This window comes from Euprymna scolopes, chromosome 32, assembly GCF_053919585.1.
Source record: "Euprymna scolopes isolate OS-2025 chromosome 32, ASM5391958v1, whole genome shotgun sequence".
Classification (NCBI taxonomy): domain Eukaryota; kingdom Metazoa; phylum Mollusca; class Cephalopoda; order Sepiida; family Sepiolidae; genus Euprymna; species Euprymna scolopes.
The window spans coordinates 96,474,963-96,492,388 of record NC_136513.1 but is presented as its reverse complement, the minus strand read 5'-3'; the positions used below and the strand labels follow the sequence as shown (position 1 = coordinate 96,492,388).

At 33.4% G+C, this 17,426-nt stretch overlaps 1 protein-coding gene across 1 annotated transcript in view; it reads right to left on the bottom strand.

The window, feature by feature from the left end:
- The window catches only part of LOC145256126 (uncharacterized), a 129,945-nt gene extending 116,223 nt beyond the window's left edge, over positions 1-13,722 (bottom strand). Inside the window, exon 1 of the mRNA XM_080114710.1 lies at positions 13,537-13,722. Within this exon, the coding sequence (XP_079970836.1) occupies positions 13,537-13,721 (185 nt within the window). The 5' untranslated portion in view covers position 13,722. The remainder of the gene's footprint in view (positions 1-13,536) is intronic.
- Positions 13,723-17,426: the final 3,704 nt, after the last annotated feature.

Here is a 17,426-nt window from a genome sequence, read left to right as displayed (position 1 = left end):
ATTATAAAATGTTTATTATTAAAAATAAATATTAATATTTAAAATAATAAAATGTGTTGATTATTAAAAATATATATTAATATTTAAAATAATAAAATGTGTTTATTATTAAAAATATATATTAATATTTAAAATAATAAAATGTGTTTATTATTAAAAATATATATTAATATTTAAAATAATAAAATGTGTTTATTATTAAAAATAAATATTAATATTTAATATAAAATAAAATGTGTTTATTATTAAAAATAAATATTAATATTTAAAATAAAATAATAAGTGTTTATTATTAAAAATAAATATTAACATTTAAAATAATAAATGGTGTTTATTATTAAAAATAAATATTAATATTAAAAATAAAATAAATATGTTCATTATTAAAAATAAATAATAGTATTTAAAATAATAAAATGTGTTCATTATTAAAAATAAATATTAATATTCAAATAAAAATGTTTTTATTATTAAAAATAAATATTAATATTTAAAGTAGAATAAAATGTGTCCATTATTAAAAATAAATATTAATATTAAAATAAAATGTGTTTATTATTAAAAATAAATATTAATATTTAAAATAATAAAATGTGTTTATTATTAAAACGGGCACACTTAAAAAGAAAAGAACCCCCTCCCTAATGCAGGAGAGAGAATGCTCCCTGCTTGATCCCCTTCTTTGGTTGGATGACTGCCACCTCCCTATAGCGAGGGGTAAAAAAAAAAACAAATCACCCCTTCAGCCCTTCCCTAATCTGCGTAGCACGGCTCCCTCTTGCAGGGAGGGAAGGTCAACAGGTGGAGGAAAAATAGTCAACGCAGGTCATACCGCCTGACCAGCTAAAATCGCCTTTTTATATAAGGCAGACAGTCAGACTATTTGCCTTGAGGGCGGGCTAAGCCCTCCTACACCCCCCCCCAAGCTGAGAGCTGGGGAAACTTCTCTCAGAAGGGGTATGGGAGGACAGGGAGACCTTCCCTCTTTCAACTAAGAGATAGATATCCTTTTGTATGGTTGATTGACCCCCCCCTGTCGGTTCCGCTTACTCCATTCGGAAAGAGATCAACCTTACACAAAAAAAAAAATATGGGAAGAGGGAAGCCTTCCCGGGCCCCCTTTCTGGGAGGAGAAGTTCCCCGGCTCCTACCTTTTGGGGAGTGCTCAGCCCGCCCTCCAGTCAACCAAATAAAAAAAAAATTTACCCATCCCACCTTTGTGGGAAGAGTGCTCAGCAAACCTTCTGAGCCACCATAAAAAAAAAAGTTTCCTTCCCCAAGATGGGAAGGGAACGAGAAAGGAAAATTCTTAAAAATACATGGTCCACACACGGTCTAACCCCTGGGGATCTAAAATAAACTTCTCATATATACCGACACACACAGACAGTCTGATTGATTCTTTGTTCAACAGATTATAAGAATAAAACACTGAGCCAACATTAACAATTCTGACTTATCATTCAGACATGATTATGAAACTTTTCCCAGAAGGAAAAGAATGCGAAATGCGCCATGGAAAAACCCTTTGTGTTACATACATGTTGGAGAGAGTCTTAAAAATAACTGTACAACGCAGGGTATACCACCCGCCTCCTTCAGATTGGATTGGACAAAAATGAAATTAAAAGGAAACGAAATTAGAAACAGTCAGTTCTTTCTTATGCATCAAACAATTACATTTTCTGATATTCATTCAAACTAATTACTGAAAATCAATTATATATTTTCTTTACTAAAATATTACTGTTCTTGATTTCACCAAGTGGTGCGGATCTGTTTTTTACATTAACAATGTGCACAATATTTGAAGAATAAAGATATTTTTGTTTTTGTGTTTTAGGTGGTGAAGGTGATCTGGGGAGTGTTCTTTTTTTTCACAAAAAAGGTACTTTTTACGAATGGGTATCCAAGAAAATTACAGTATTTTGTCAGAAATTAAGGTTTTCATTGACCACTTTCAATACTATCAGAAATGAACAAAGTTAATTAAACAATCTACACAATACAAACTAACTGTTTTGTTGGCGTTTTATTCTAACTCCAAACTAACCCATAACTACATTTTTCTTTTATTTTGCAAATTTGATTTCCTTTAGTTTATATTGTGTAGCTGAATCAGAAATTGATTTAACTTTTGTCATTTGTAATTAACATGCTATCAGCGCAATTACTACAGTGTAATCACACATGATCTACCAAAATAAAAACACTTCAGATAAAGTCTTAAATAGAATTCAGTTCCTTACATGACATCTGATGAAGTCAGTACAAACGTTACAAACTAATACTTGAAAAACAATTTGACATTTACTGTACTACAATATCACATTTGTATAGAAGTAGAAATCTGGATACCTATTCTGATACCTAATAAAAGAAAGGACACTCTTTGGGGCGGATTTTGATGATAACAAGTCACTAATTAGAAATTATAATAAACATTCAAATAATTTAAGAATTTTACCAAAATAAAATTACTTGGTAATCACCCAATTTCTGCCACAAAATTTTGATTGGCAAAACTCATAAGCATAAAATATATATTTTCAAATTTCATCTTTTTTTTTTTTACATAATCTGGTTTGATGTTTTCCTAAATATTCAAATCACTATATTTTGCTGCTTAATATCAAATACAGCAAATGAGTTATTTTTTATGCATCAAACAATTACATTTTCTCATTCATCCAAACTAATCACTGAACATCAATTTCATATTTTCTTCACTAAAATATTACTGTGCTTGATGTCATCAAGTGGAGCGGATCATTTTTTTTTTCATTTGTTTACACATTTTTTACAAATGTTTTTGAGAGTCCATACAAAGTTATAAGTGTTCAACATTTTTTTTCATTTGAATATATTTTGTCTAAGATTCTTAGCCTATGTCATTGCATACCAATTTGTTTCTTGAAAGTTAAGTTCACTGTAAAAACATCTGATACACCAAAATCCCTGATACCTGTTTCTTATAAGCGCCAAATAACTATCACTATTTCGATTTGTGTTTCATGAGAACAATTCAATATTGATACATTATAAGAAACATTTCCAGTGCTTTTCTCTTTTTAGCAATAGTTGGTTGATAATAAGAGGTCTTAACGAACCCTATACTATGCTTTACTTTGTTTTGTATATATATTTGTATTGTGTGGAATTAACAAAGATTCATATGCAGGAATCTGTTGATACATTCCAAGAATCCCAACGCGACCAACAAACTTGAAAGACTACAATTTCTTTTTACTATGACCAATAAGAAAGCTCAAGGACTAAGTTGTTGGACTCATCCTGATCACCATTTTAAATTATTGTTAACAGTAAGTTTAACATTTTAAGTACAGAATAATATTTCTTTTGATATTTATAAATTACTATTTTCTGTGACAGATGTTACTTTTTCAATATTGATTGTACCCTCTTTTGTGTTTTTAAATTTTGCATACAATAATATTAAGCACACCATACCAAGACCACAATTTCAGTATCTAATAAACTTCCTACCAAGGTCAATGTTTTCAAGTGACAACGGAGAGTATTCATGTTATGTTTCACATTTTTATGTTTTGAAATATTTTGCTGCTTAATATCAAATTCAGCAGATGAGTTCTTTCTTATGCATCAAACAATTACATTTTCTGATATTCATTCAAACTAATTACTGAAAATCAATTTCATATTTTCTTTACTAAAATATTACTATGCTTGATTTCATCAAGTGGTGCGAATCTGTTTTTTACACTAACAATGTGCACATTTTTTGAAGAATAAAGTTTTGTTTTTTTTAAGGTGGTGAAGGTGATCCGGGGAGTGTTTTTTTTTTTTTTTTTCCAAAAAAGGTACTTTTTACGAATGGGTATCCGAGAAACATTCAGTATTTTGTCAGAAATTAAGATTTTCATTGACGACTCTCAATACTATCAGAAATGAACAATCTACACAATACAAACTAACTGTTTTGTTGGCTTTTTATTCTAACTCCAAACTAACCCATAACTACATATTTCTTTTATTTTGCAAATTTGATTTCCTTTAGTTTATATTGTGTAGCTGAATAAGAAATTGATTTAACTTTTGTCATTTGTAATTAACATGCTTTCAGCGCAATTACTACAGTGTAATCACACATGATATACCAAAATAAAAACACTTCAGATAAAGTCTTCTTACATAGAATTCAGTTTCTTACATGACATCTGATGAAGTCAGTACAAACGTTACAAACTAATACTTGAAAAACAATTTGACATTTACTGTACTACAATATCATATTTGTATAGAAGTAGAAATCTGGATACCTATTCTGATACCTAATAAAAGAAAGGACACTCTTTGGGGCGGATTTTGATGATAACAAGTCACTAATAAGAAATTATAATAAACATTCAAATAATTTAAGAATTTTACCAAAATAAAATTGCATGGTAATCACCCAATTTCTGCCACAACATTTTGATTGGCAAAACTCATAAACAGAAAATATATATTTTCTAATTTCATCTTTTTTTTTTTTACATAATCTGATTTGATGTTTTCCTTAATATTCAAATCACTATTTTTTTTGCTGCTTAATATCAAATACAGCAAATGAGTTATTTTTTATGCATCAAACAATTACATTTTCTCATTCATCCAAACTAATCACTGAACATCAATTTCATATTTTCTTCACTAAAATATTACTGTGCTTGATGTCATCAAGTGGAACGGATTATTTTTTTTCATTTGTTCACACATTTTTCCAATTTATATATATTTTGTCTAAGATTCCTAGCCTATGTCATTGCATACCAAGCTGTTTATTAAAAGTTAAGGTTCACTGTAAACACATACGTTACACCAAAATAAAAACGCTTCAGATAATGTCTTGATATTCAATTCAGTTTCTCACATGACATCTTATGAAGTTAGTAGAAATGTTACAGACTTTTGAATCTCAAACACTTTCAATACTGTGCACTGATATTTTCTTTTTTGGAATATAAGCACATTCATGATTTTTTTTACAAACGCCAACAAATGTCACATTTTGTAGCAATGTACTGAAACAATTATAAAAATAGGTATCTAGGAAAAGGCCACTACATATGTTATAAATTCCAAATTTCCACAACCTGGCAAATACTGGTACACGCTAGCAAATTTAGATTTCCAATTACAGAATATGATTCTAATTTTTTCCTTTGCTCTTTATTCTAACACTACACTAAGTTTACTGTGTTATTTCGCTACAGTTGATATTGTGTAGAACAATAAGAAAATCATAGTGAACAATGCATTCAACAAAATTTCACACAAATTTCTAGATACCTATATCTAATAAGTTCAAAAGAAAGGACACACTTAGGGAGGTATTTTGGTGGTCAAGTCACTAAATAGAGATTAGCTGGTTTCCCGGCATAGCCCAGGATGTAATAAAGATTGACTGAAATACATGTTCTAGCTGGTTTCTAGGCGTTGCCAGGGATGTAATATAGACACATTATGTTGTATATTACCTGTTCTCTTCTCCCTAAGGTAAAACAATTTCATATACATGCTGTAAATTACCTACGCTAGGGATAAAACATGAACAATACCAGTCCTAGGGTAGATAAAACAAATAATACATAGAGATGAAAGATTCCTCTCCCCTAAGAATAAAACATATATTCAATATCTGCTTTTGTTTTTTCATTGTTTATACGGTCCCGAGCAACGCCGGGTAGCCCTGCTAGTTCACTTATAAGGGCCGTTTTCAATATACTCCTGTAGAAGATCGAAGGTTACATCGGCCGAAGCGTAGTGAGAATAATCCAAATTAATACATATTAAACAATTAATACGTACAACTAAATTGAAAAAAAAACAATAAATTTAGTAGTAGTAGTAGTAGTAGTAGTAGTAGTAGTGGTGGTGGTGGTGGAGGTGGTGGAGGTGCTCGCATTTTCTTTATTTTTGTTTGATTGTGGCTTGTTTTTGTTTCCTTTTCTGTCTTCTTTTCGTAACGGATCTATCACGAAAACATACAAAAATATCCTAGCACTGCCACTCATAACACCGGAACAGCATTGGCAGTTTTCTACGTGTATGTGTGTTTGTATTTCAGCTAAAATTCTAAAACTACAAAACAAAGATCCACAAAGTTGTAATATGCTTGATCAACGTTGTCCTGGATTTATAATATCTAAAATTTAATAAAAAAAAAATTATTCATTCTCTGGGGATCAACTGAGCCAGGTTTCGTCAGGGAGCTCGTTTTTAAGTGTTATTGTGTATCAATTTGAAAACAAAATGTCGACTCATTCTTAGAGTAATCTGTTCTATAAAGGAAGGATGTGTGTGTGTGTGTGTGTGTGTGTGTGTGTGTGTGTGTGTGTGTGTGTGTGTGTGTGTGTGTGTGTGTGTGTGTGTGTGTGTGTGTGTGTGTGTCCATTCGAAAAAAAAAACAAGGCAAAAAACAAGACCATTGTCTGACAAGATGTGCTGGACTGAAAGAGTAAATTAAAGATTGTCTCTTACAATATGATTTTATGATTTGTATTGAACTATGTAGCACAATATTACTTTCTGTGTATTCATTGATTAATCACATTTGAGTCAGTTTTATATTTAAAATACGATGGACACTATTTTCATTAAAGTTTAAAATGCAAAAATTTACTATCATGCTTCAATTGTAAGAATCATTTATTTCAAACGCGTCCTTGTCATATCAAATAACCTACTGTTGATTTTATATATCTGGCCTTATTGCTTGTGCAGTGATAATGGTTTGAATTTCAGTTTAAAATAAAATGTCAAGCATCATAGCGTATGTGTGCTTTAAACAGAAATATTCATTTCAAACGCGCCTCCGTCATATCAAAGAATTTACTATCGATTTTATATGTCAGGCCTTTCTGCTTGCGTGTTAATAAAAAAAAATTTAAATGCGCTTGTAACGTTAGGCTATATATAGGTGTTAACTTTTGACGAAATCGCCTCTTCCGTCTTCCATCGGATTATTTCGATTATCGATTATCAATACTTATTGAAAACATTCCGATACAGACCTTATCTAAGACCACTGTCAGGCACATAAATACCTTCATGTCATATTTTATAGAATCGGAAGAGTTGTTTTAGAGTCCATAGGGAACTTTCTCTCTCTCTCTCTCTCTCTCTCTCTCTCTCTCTCTCTCTCTCTCTCTCTTTCTCTTTCTCTCTCTCTCTCTTCCTCTCTTTCTTTCTCTCTCTCACACACACACACACAACTTTCCTTTTATGTAATAGTAGAGATATTTGTTGATTAAATTTATTTTTCATTCTGTGGATTTTCCACAGGCCCTGTTAGGTTTTAATAGTCATTCATTTTGGGGTCACTAGGGACAAATTAAGATAGCGAGATCGACATTTTTATGCTACTATTTAATAATATGTTTACGATTTTCGCAGTTACCCAGCAACAAGATGCTCATCTCCGAAATGTCAAAAAACATATTCATCATAAACTTTCTTCATCAAATTGTGTTCAATGCATTCACCAGTTTCCATACTCATTATACTCATAATATCCAGCATCATTCAAATGATAACACGGTGCAACTAATTTCAGGTAAAAAAAATTACATTCCACATGACCTATTGGGTATAAGAAAAATATCCTTATACTAAAACTGGCCTTTATTTCTGTAGATTATACGCCGTTTTAGTGTACTATAAATCATATTTTATTATTATTATTGGCTATAAATGAAAAACAGAGAATTGTTAGTTTAAACAAAATTTGTCCTCTTAGCCTTCTTGTGTTGAGTGTCATTCTCCCTTTTTATATTCCAGCAGTAATCTGCCCACGTGCTAGGCTATATTTTCATTTAAAACGTTCCTCCATCACTGAAATATCCTGAGGGAATCTCTCTCTCTCTCTCTCTCTCTCTCTCTCTCTCTCTCTCTCTCACACACACACACACACACACACACAGAACTAAGATTCTCTGCAAATTTCTCACGATACCTAATTCGACAAATAGAAGGCTAAAAATGGATTTTCCATGCAGTTGTGGATATAAAAATGGCCACAGATGTCCTGTACTTGTTTGAGTGTTGCATAGGGTAATCTATCCATATCTATCCATATTTATTCATATCATTAACCCTGAATCTTGAATGACTTTTAGCCTTGACAATTGATAGCTCATTAGCAAACAAAAATATTTTTTAAATATTAGGTTGTAAAGGTTTTGGTTTTTTTATTAGATTGGTGTAAAAATAATGTCTATATATGTATGTCAAAAAACGACATTATTTTTGCACCAACCTAATAAAAATTTAACCAAACCTTTACAACTTATTTATCTTTTTATTTTTCAATATCTCCGGTTATTGAACTGATAACGATCTTCTGAAGATTCCAGTTTCTTTTTGTTTGTTTGTTTGTTTTTGTTTGTTTCTTTTTGGTTGCTTCTTTTTGTTTGTTTGTTTTTGTTTCTTTGTTTTTGTTTCTTTGTTTTTGTTTGCTTTTGTTTGTTTCTTAAGTCTATTTTGTACTCTGTCAAGGCAGGATAGGCTGTTTTTAGCAGCTCCTGCCCAGATATTGCAACAGTATTCCATCCTTGGACGTACTTGGCTTTTATATAGATAGAGAATTGCATCAGTAGTGAGATATCTTCTGGAGCGGTAGAAGGATCCCACCATCTTTCCAGCGACCTTGGCAACAGACTTGATGTACGTGTTCCATTTCAGATCAGGAGTAAAGGTTAAATCCAGAAGCTTGTCAAAACACGGGGCGTCACCCAGACGAGAGCCATCCATCACAATTGATGCCAGATGGGGATTAGAGCGTTGATGATGTAAGGATAGGAGTTTGGTTTTAGATGCATTAAAGGTAACCAGCCACATCTTCCCCCACTGAACCACGCGCTCGAGATCAGAGGAGAGAGAATCAGAGAGAACTTTGTCATTTACAGCCTTTGATGTGTTGCCGTAGATGATCGTGTCATCAGCATAGATGTCAACGAATGATTTAAGTATGCGTTTAGGGAGGTCATTGATGTAGATCAGAAAGAGAGTTGGGCCTAGGATTGACCCCTGAGGGACTCCAGCATTTATATTGCAGGCCTCCGATTTTTGTCCATCAACCACTACTCTTATGAGCCTATTGGAGAGAAATGATTTAATGATTGAGAAAACATTTCCAGTTATACCGTAGCTGGAAATCTTGTGAAGTAGACCCTTATGCCATACCTTGTCGAAGGCCTTTGATATGTCAAGAGCAATTGCCCTAGAATTTTGTTTCTTTTTTCAAGTCGTACATAAAACCTTGGTATTTCATTATCATTTCTATCTCAGATCTGTTTAACTCTACATTATTAACGACACTAACTTCTACTAAGGTTGCTTCTTTCTTCGTCTTCTTGTCCACTATGCTAAGTTTATTGCTCACTAACATGAGCTTTACTACTTCCGTGTTAATTGGGAAGCGGATGTTTCATTTGTAACATCATCACTAGAAGATGGGTTACCTTTACAACGGAGTTTCATTTACTCCCTGTATGGTAACTCTGAAATATCAGAGGAAATCTAACAGGTTCTGCATCTTGCTCAAGGGTGACTTTGAATTGTGCAAAGCAGGGGCGCTCAGCTCCTTGAATAATTATATATACCCACTTACTAAATACATACAGCACCTAGAATTCCCATCTGTTACTGGCTAAGTTCAACGTTGCTTAACTTCAGTAATATAGCGAAAAGTGGTATGCCAACGTGATTATGCCTTTATAGCCTCGTAACATGTTTGTATTATTTTGTTTCCAGTAATCCGAATTGAGAGAATATTAGGGTATTTCTTTTTCCATAGCTAACTGGGGGTCATATTGAACCACAGTAAGCAAGCTTTGTAAATAACGACGACAAATAACATATATGCATAAAACTAGCAGACTGATCGACGTTGCCTGGTTGTAAAATATGCTTAAATATGAGATTATAATAATTGTCTGTATTTTTGAGATGAGGTGTTTTCATTGATTGAGATTGTCGGACTGACTTCCTCATCTTGGTTGTTATCGTCACAACGTTTCGACCGTTTTGCCCTCCGGCCTTCATAAGGTGTTTTGCATCGAACTGAGGAACCATTTGTTAGGAGTCTCGAACCCAACCCTTTATTATTATTACGGGGGTACCGTGTTCGGACTCCAGCTAGGCTCTGGGACATAGTTGCTAGTGACATATGGCCGAGTGGTCTTAGACGTTGTATCAAAGTTTACAGTTACCCAAAGGTGCTGAGTTCAATCCTGAACGAAAGCAGTGAAAAGTAACATTCAAAACAGAGAATCAGCAACTATGTCCCAGAGTCTAGCTGGAGTCTGAACAAGGTACCCCCGTAATAATAATAAAGGGTTGGGTTCGAGACTCCTAACAAATGGTTCCCCAGTTCGATACAAAACACCTGATGAAGGCCGGATGGGCAAAACGGCCGAAACGCTGTGACTCTAACAACCAAGATGAGGAAGTCAGTCCGACAATCTCAATCAATGAGATTATAAGTCATGCAGATATCGTATTTATTATTATAAAACCAATCTTGTATTGATTATTATATCGTACCTAATATGTAGTGGACCCCCTTCACTCCCGGCCTGAATTGGTCGTGAAATACGCTTAAATATGATATTTTAATTTATGCAGATTTTGTATTTATTATTATAGAGGCAATTCTCTATTAATTATTATATTGTACCCAATATATAGTGGCGATTTAAAAAGTTTAAAAAAATGACTTTGGCGTCATCAGTTAGAATCGAAACCAAACAGTTAGCTTCTAGTTTTAGTCGCTACCGTTTGAGCTATGACAGATAGAAAAGAAAGGTTTAAAATTAAGCGACTTCAAGCTTTGCATGTATATTTGCGCATGTGGAGAAGTAATAGGTTTTATCGACTTATTACTCCTGCTGAGGTCAACTTTTTTAAAACCCTTAGCAACTAATTTTACCAGCTAAAAACCAAATCGAAATTATTCTACAGATTCAAGTCCCCTATATATCAAATTCCAAGTTTGTAGACCAAAATTCCAAAGGAAGTTTAGTAGAGACTGTTACGTACACACACAGATAAGGTATATATATATATATATATATATATATATATATATATATATATATATATATATAAGTGAGAATGTGTGTGAGTACATTTTCAACCTATTATACTCAATGAATTTTTTATCTACACACAAATTTAGTACATAGAGTTTTCAGACACGTGGAAACTGTTTAATCAGTTTTAATCCGGAAAAAAGAGTCGCTAAGAGGTAAAAATTGAAAAATTAATACTTGGGGTCATCGGATTTATATATGTTTGTCAACTGTTTCACGAGGTTTGAAAAAACCTTGTTAAGATCGTGACAAGCTGTTAGTTTAAACAAAATTTGTCCTCTTGAGTTGTCGAACTTGACTAAATAGTCAGTTAAGTTCGATAGCCATTAGACTAGCTTTTTTTAGGTTGTGTTTTAATCTAAGCTCAAATGTTGTTGTTTTTTTTACTTACAAGGAATGAACTGTTTATAAAAAACATAATACATGTACATGTCTTAGTTTCTTTCTGTTTTTTGTTTTACATCGTGCATAATTGCGTAGAATTAAGGATACAACTTTCTAGCACACTGTAATGTTTTTATATGTAATTATCGATAGATAATTACATATAAAAACATGTATTATGTTTTTTATAAACAGTTCATTTCTTGTAAGTAAAAAAAAACAATATTCGAGCTTAGATTAAAACAAAACCTAAAAAAAAGCTCTCTCTCTCTCTCTCTCTCTCTCTCTCTCTCTCTCTCTCTCTCTCTCTCTGTTTATATATATAAGTGACCTTGTGTGAGTGTGTGTGTGAAACATCTCTACTAAACTCTTCTCTAATAATCTAGTCTATAGAGTTGAAACTTGATATAGAAGGTATTTGAGCCTCGGGAAAACTTCCGATTTGTTTTTTAGCATGTAAAAATCGCTGCAAGGGGGTGAAAATAGAACAAAAATTTTGACTTTCACAGGAGTAAATCGACTAACTCCTGAGTATGAGTACATTTTTAGTTTGCAGTTGCTGAAATTTTAGTCTCATTATCCATTTGATGATAGCTCAGACAATAACGCCGAAGCGCTAAATAACGACTATAGCTGGAGCGCTTAATATTTTGGTTTCGATTCCAGCTGATGGCAACGAAGACATTTTCTTTCAACCTTTTGACATCATTAATATATATATATTGGGAGTAATATAATAATTAATGGAGAATTTGCTTTACAACAATAAATGCGAAATCTGCATGGATAATAATAAATATATTTAAACGTATTTTACGACCGGGACGCCACCTATCATATATATATATATATATATATATATATATATATATATATATATACTTGCAGTAGATGTACCCAGCGTTATCCGATATTAAACGTAATGTTAAATTCTTTTAAAAATGAAGTAAGGCGGAAGGATGCTGGTATTGTTTGTTCGATGCAGTGGCAAAGCTCTTGCGGAATGGTAATCGCTGCGATACCAAATAAGGGATGGCGATTGTTGTTGCTCTGCTTGTAACGCTGTCCCTTCGGAGAAATTTCAGACATCCTGTAGACAGATGGCAGGTTGGTCGATTTCAGGTTGCCAGTAATTGTCCTGCATGCTTTGTTGCGCTCGACGTCGACCTTTATAGGATGAGCGGAATAAGCCTATGCTGCTCTGCTGTAATCCTGGAAAAAAAAACATAATGCTACAGTAGAGAGTTGCTAGCAACGTCTCTTCTGTATTAAAGAAGCTATAGAAACGAAGATGATTCTTTACTGTGTCAAATTATAGTGACACCTTCCGAGGTGTGACAGCAATACTCCATCTTCTCCTTCTTCTTTTTCTTCTCCTCCTTCTTCTTCTTCTTTTTCTTCTTCTTTTTCTTCGTCTTCTTATTATTATTTTTCTTCGTCTTCTTCTTCTTTGATTAACATGTTTCTTGTGCATCAGATTCAAGTTGCCTCTCTCAATTGAAGTGTGTGTATATTGTCAGTGTCATCAAATATGCCGCAAGTCAAACCTAAAACTCGTTTACGGCGGCTGACCTAGGGTAAAAGAACTGTATATGCACAGCGACAATGTATCAACGGTTCAAGGACAGCTTAAAGACATCCCGTTTGTATTCCAATACTGTAATAAAGCCTAGCTCAAATGTTCAAGGCGTACTTCAAGCTACAAAAGAGATCACAATTGCTGATTCTGCACGCAAACGGAACACAGTATTCGAAAAGAGAGAGCAGTTAGCACCTATGTTGCAGAACCATCCGATAGGTGCCAAACATGCGGACGATATTTTAGAGTTCGGACTAGACTGACGAGCGATATCTGGAAGCACAAAATCACTGCATGATCATCATCGCAAGTGATGGACGAATATCATCATTTCATTTTTTTTATTTTTCAACCACAGCTTGGTTCAACATGTCAATAGCACTGTGCATTCAATGAAAAAGGCTATTGTATACTCTCATACCAGCATTAACGCTACAATTTAAAGAAAAGCCTTACCTGGGACTGAAGCCTTTATAATCCAACCATTCGGCAACTTCGGTCTCAGTTGATGTATTGTTCAGTACAATCGATTCCTTTCGCTTCAAATTTCCATTGATTTCGTTCCTTGAATGACCATTTGAATGCTCTAAAGACAAATTGGTGTGCATTGCGTCATCTAATTGATTCATTTCGTTTGTCATTTGGTCTGAAATACAAATAAAACACAATTCAAAAGACACCGTCGTATGAAATGCATCATTTAACTCATCTACTTCAGGTTTCATTCGATCTGAAATCAAATAAAACACCATTAAGAACATCATATCCTAAAAACAAAGGAAAAGTTTATTTTAATCTTAAAAAAAAGATAACTTGATCTGTATGGAAGACCATTAGAGTATGGAAACTTATAATCAAGTAGTTTTATTTAAACACTTGCTGTAATTGATTTTATCAGTTTTACGATTGCACTGTGCATCCATACCTAATTTTGAATTATTTTCTTTCACGGCGCGAGTATGGATATGACGATGGAAATTCATTTCGTTCGATGCTATGGGAAATCGTATTTCGGACAAAAATGAAACAATTTTCATTACTTTCTATCTGTGCATAAAACAAAATGGAAATTCCATGAGCAACGATTCTTTCCCAGAACTAACCAACTGTGGGATACAATATCTTTGACTGCTTCGTTTCTTCTGCGATTAAATAAATCATAATTAATCTCAAAACAAAGCGAAAGTTTATTTTAATGCTAAAACAGTGATCAATTAATTTTTCATGGAAGACCATTAGAGTATAGAAACTTCAAATTAAGCAGTGATATTCAAACACAGCTACAATTGATTTTATCAATTTTATGGTTGTGCTGGTTGGTTGTTTTTTTTGTTTTTTTTTTGTGTTTTACGGCATATCAACCCTTTTCGGGTTATTTAATGCCGAATCCAAAGATTTTGAAGAAATTTTTTTTAATAAAGTATATTTGTTGTTTTTACGTCAGTTTCTATTTAACCCATAGTTGGGACCCTAACAGGTACTACCACTCCGGGTCAGAGTGGACCTGGGAGCAATCGTAATTAATGGGTGGCTCCACACTCCCCAAAGCCCACAAGCTGGGGCCTCACCACTGGATATAGTTTAAGGTCATATCCAGGACCCCCATTGAGGGACTTTTACCCTCTGCAGGGGGGCAGTCGGCGTATTCTAATACCCCACCGACAGGGCCCTATGGTTGCGCTGGGCGTCCGTATTTTATGTTGTTCATTTTTTCCTCCAAACGTCCGTCTAGATGTGAAGATCAAAATATATTGTATTTCTAAATAATTGTGTGTGTGTGTGTGTGTGTGTGTGTGTGTGTGTGTGTGTTTGTGTGTGTATATTCTCATATGTGTGTGTGTGTGTGTGTGTGTGCGTGTGCGTGTGTGTGTGTGTGTGTGTGTGCGTGTGTGTGTGTGTGTGTGTGTTTGTGTGTGTTTGTGTGTGTATATTCTCATATGTGTGTGTGCGTGTGTGTGTGTGTGTGTGCGTGTGTGTGTGTGTGTGTGTTTGTGTGTGTGTGTGTGTGTGTTTGTGTGTGTGTGTGTGTTTGTGTGTGTGTGTGTGTGTGTGTGTGTGTGTGTGTGTGTGTGTGTTTGTGTGTGTATATTCTCATATGTGTGTGTGTGTATATTCTCATATGTGTGTTTGTGTGTGTGTGTGTGTGTGTGTGTGTGTGTGTGTGTGTGTGTGTGTGTGTGTGTGTGTGTGTGTATGTGTGTGTGTGTGTGAAACAAGCTGGATTCGAACCTGGCATGCACGTATTTTCACTCCGTGTTGTTAGCAACTTAGTCACCGTGATGCATAAAAATCAAAATGACAACAGAATATAATTTTATGCAGAAGAGAAATAATTTTTTCTCATCTTTGGTGATAAATTTCCACTGTGTCAATTAAAAATCTATGTCGATCGACCATAAACATAAAAGCATACATCGTTGAATGATTATTTTGTGTTTAATATTATTAATCGTCTAGGTCAAACTACGTGAGTTTTACATCAATTATAACGAACTGTGTAATGATAGTACGAATATCAAAAACATTTTTACATCAATTATAACGAACTGTGTAATTATACTACGAATATCAAAAACATTTTTACATCAATTATAACGAACTGTGTAATTATACTACGAATATCAAAAAACATTTTACATCAATTATAACGAACTGAATTATACTATCAATAGCAACAAACAGTTTTCCGTCAATTTGTTGTGTAGTACATTAACGGGGACTCATATTGAGACACATATATAACGGGTTCATGTAATACAGATATAAGGATAGTGATGATGAGGGAAAGAAGATATTTATATATATTACAGTTCTTATATTTCTTGGGGACTTCGTATTAACAGTTCTTACAACACAAATAGAATGATAATGACATTTATATCAGACAGGGGAATGTTTTCTTAACATATATTGAAGAGAGGGTGATATGATGCACAGTTCTTAACAAAGAGGGGGTGAGATATATAATGTCCTTTTTCTATGACGTCAGAAGTGTGTTTTTCAAACGTGACCAATTTCACGTGGCTTTACATATGTTTGTCCAAAACACACGTTTAAACAAAAGAATCCTCAATTCTAATCTAACCTATTTTTACACAATTTTTTGAACAATATAATTTAATTTGCATTGTTTATTCTTTTATTGACATATTTAATATTCGGATTTCTAAAAGAATTAACAATAGACTTAATTTCTAACATTCCATTTTTTAACTTTGACTACAGGGTTCGATTCTAGGCTTATCCTAATCTCATTTTTACTTATCTAATATTCTTCTTATTTACATGGAAAGGGGGCAAACCTTTTTCATGTAATAAATTATAAGAAAAGTGATATTATACTACCAATGACAATAGCAGTTTTACGTCAATTATAACTGTGTTATTATACTACCAATAACGAAAAACAATTTTCCGTCAACTATTCTGAACTGTGTTATTATTATGGTGATTAGGGCTATGACAACAGCATATTCTTTTCATTGTTTTGACTCTCGAGTTTATATCCGACACAGACACAGTTAATCAACCGAAAACCACATCACTTTATATAAAAGCATATAAGATACCTACGGATACACACTCGGAAGTCAAAACAATGAAAAAATATACTGTTGTCCTACCCCTAGTCATTATACTACCGATAACAACGGACAGTTTTACATTAATTATAACGAACTGGATTATTTTACTACTAATAAGAACAAACAGTTTTGCAGAAAAAAGGAAAACATTTGACGCACTTTGTCTTTTTTTAACTAAAACCTTTATATCTGTTATTTCCAACAAGGCGTTTTTATAAATAATTAATCAGTGTATTTCTCATTCACCTGCCACGTGCGACTTTTCATCCCTCCTGTGTGATACTCGCGTTTTTCGAACAATACTCCTTCGAACACCGGTGTCTTTTTATCTCTGCTGTCACCTCACTTCGCGCACTGGCTCGGTCATTTCCCTATAGTTACTGTTGCTACCCCGCATTAGCAGCTCTGTTACAATTTTTATGTGTAAGTGTTTTTTTTTTTGGTTTTTTTTACATAGGCATCACCACATTATCAAGGCCCAGAGGCCACTCAAGGATAAGGGTTAAAGAGTGTACAGTAGAAATTGGACAATATAGTAATCATTAGTAATGAAAATTTGGTAAATTTGATAACTTATATGGAACGGCTCATCTAGAACTTATTTACTTTAGACTTGAACACAACCATATTGTAGTCAGCCGGAAAGCAGGAAAACGGAAGACAATTCCACAGGCGTGCTGTTCTAAGAAAGAAGCTTTGTTCATGGAATCTACGTTTAGGTTTAGGCACAGATAAAGAGTGGGGGAATTATTGATAGTGTTT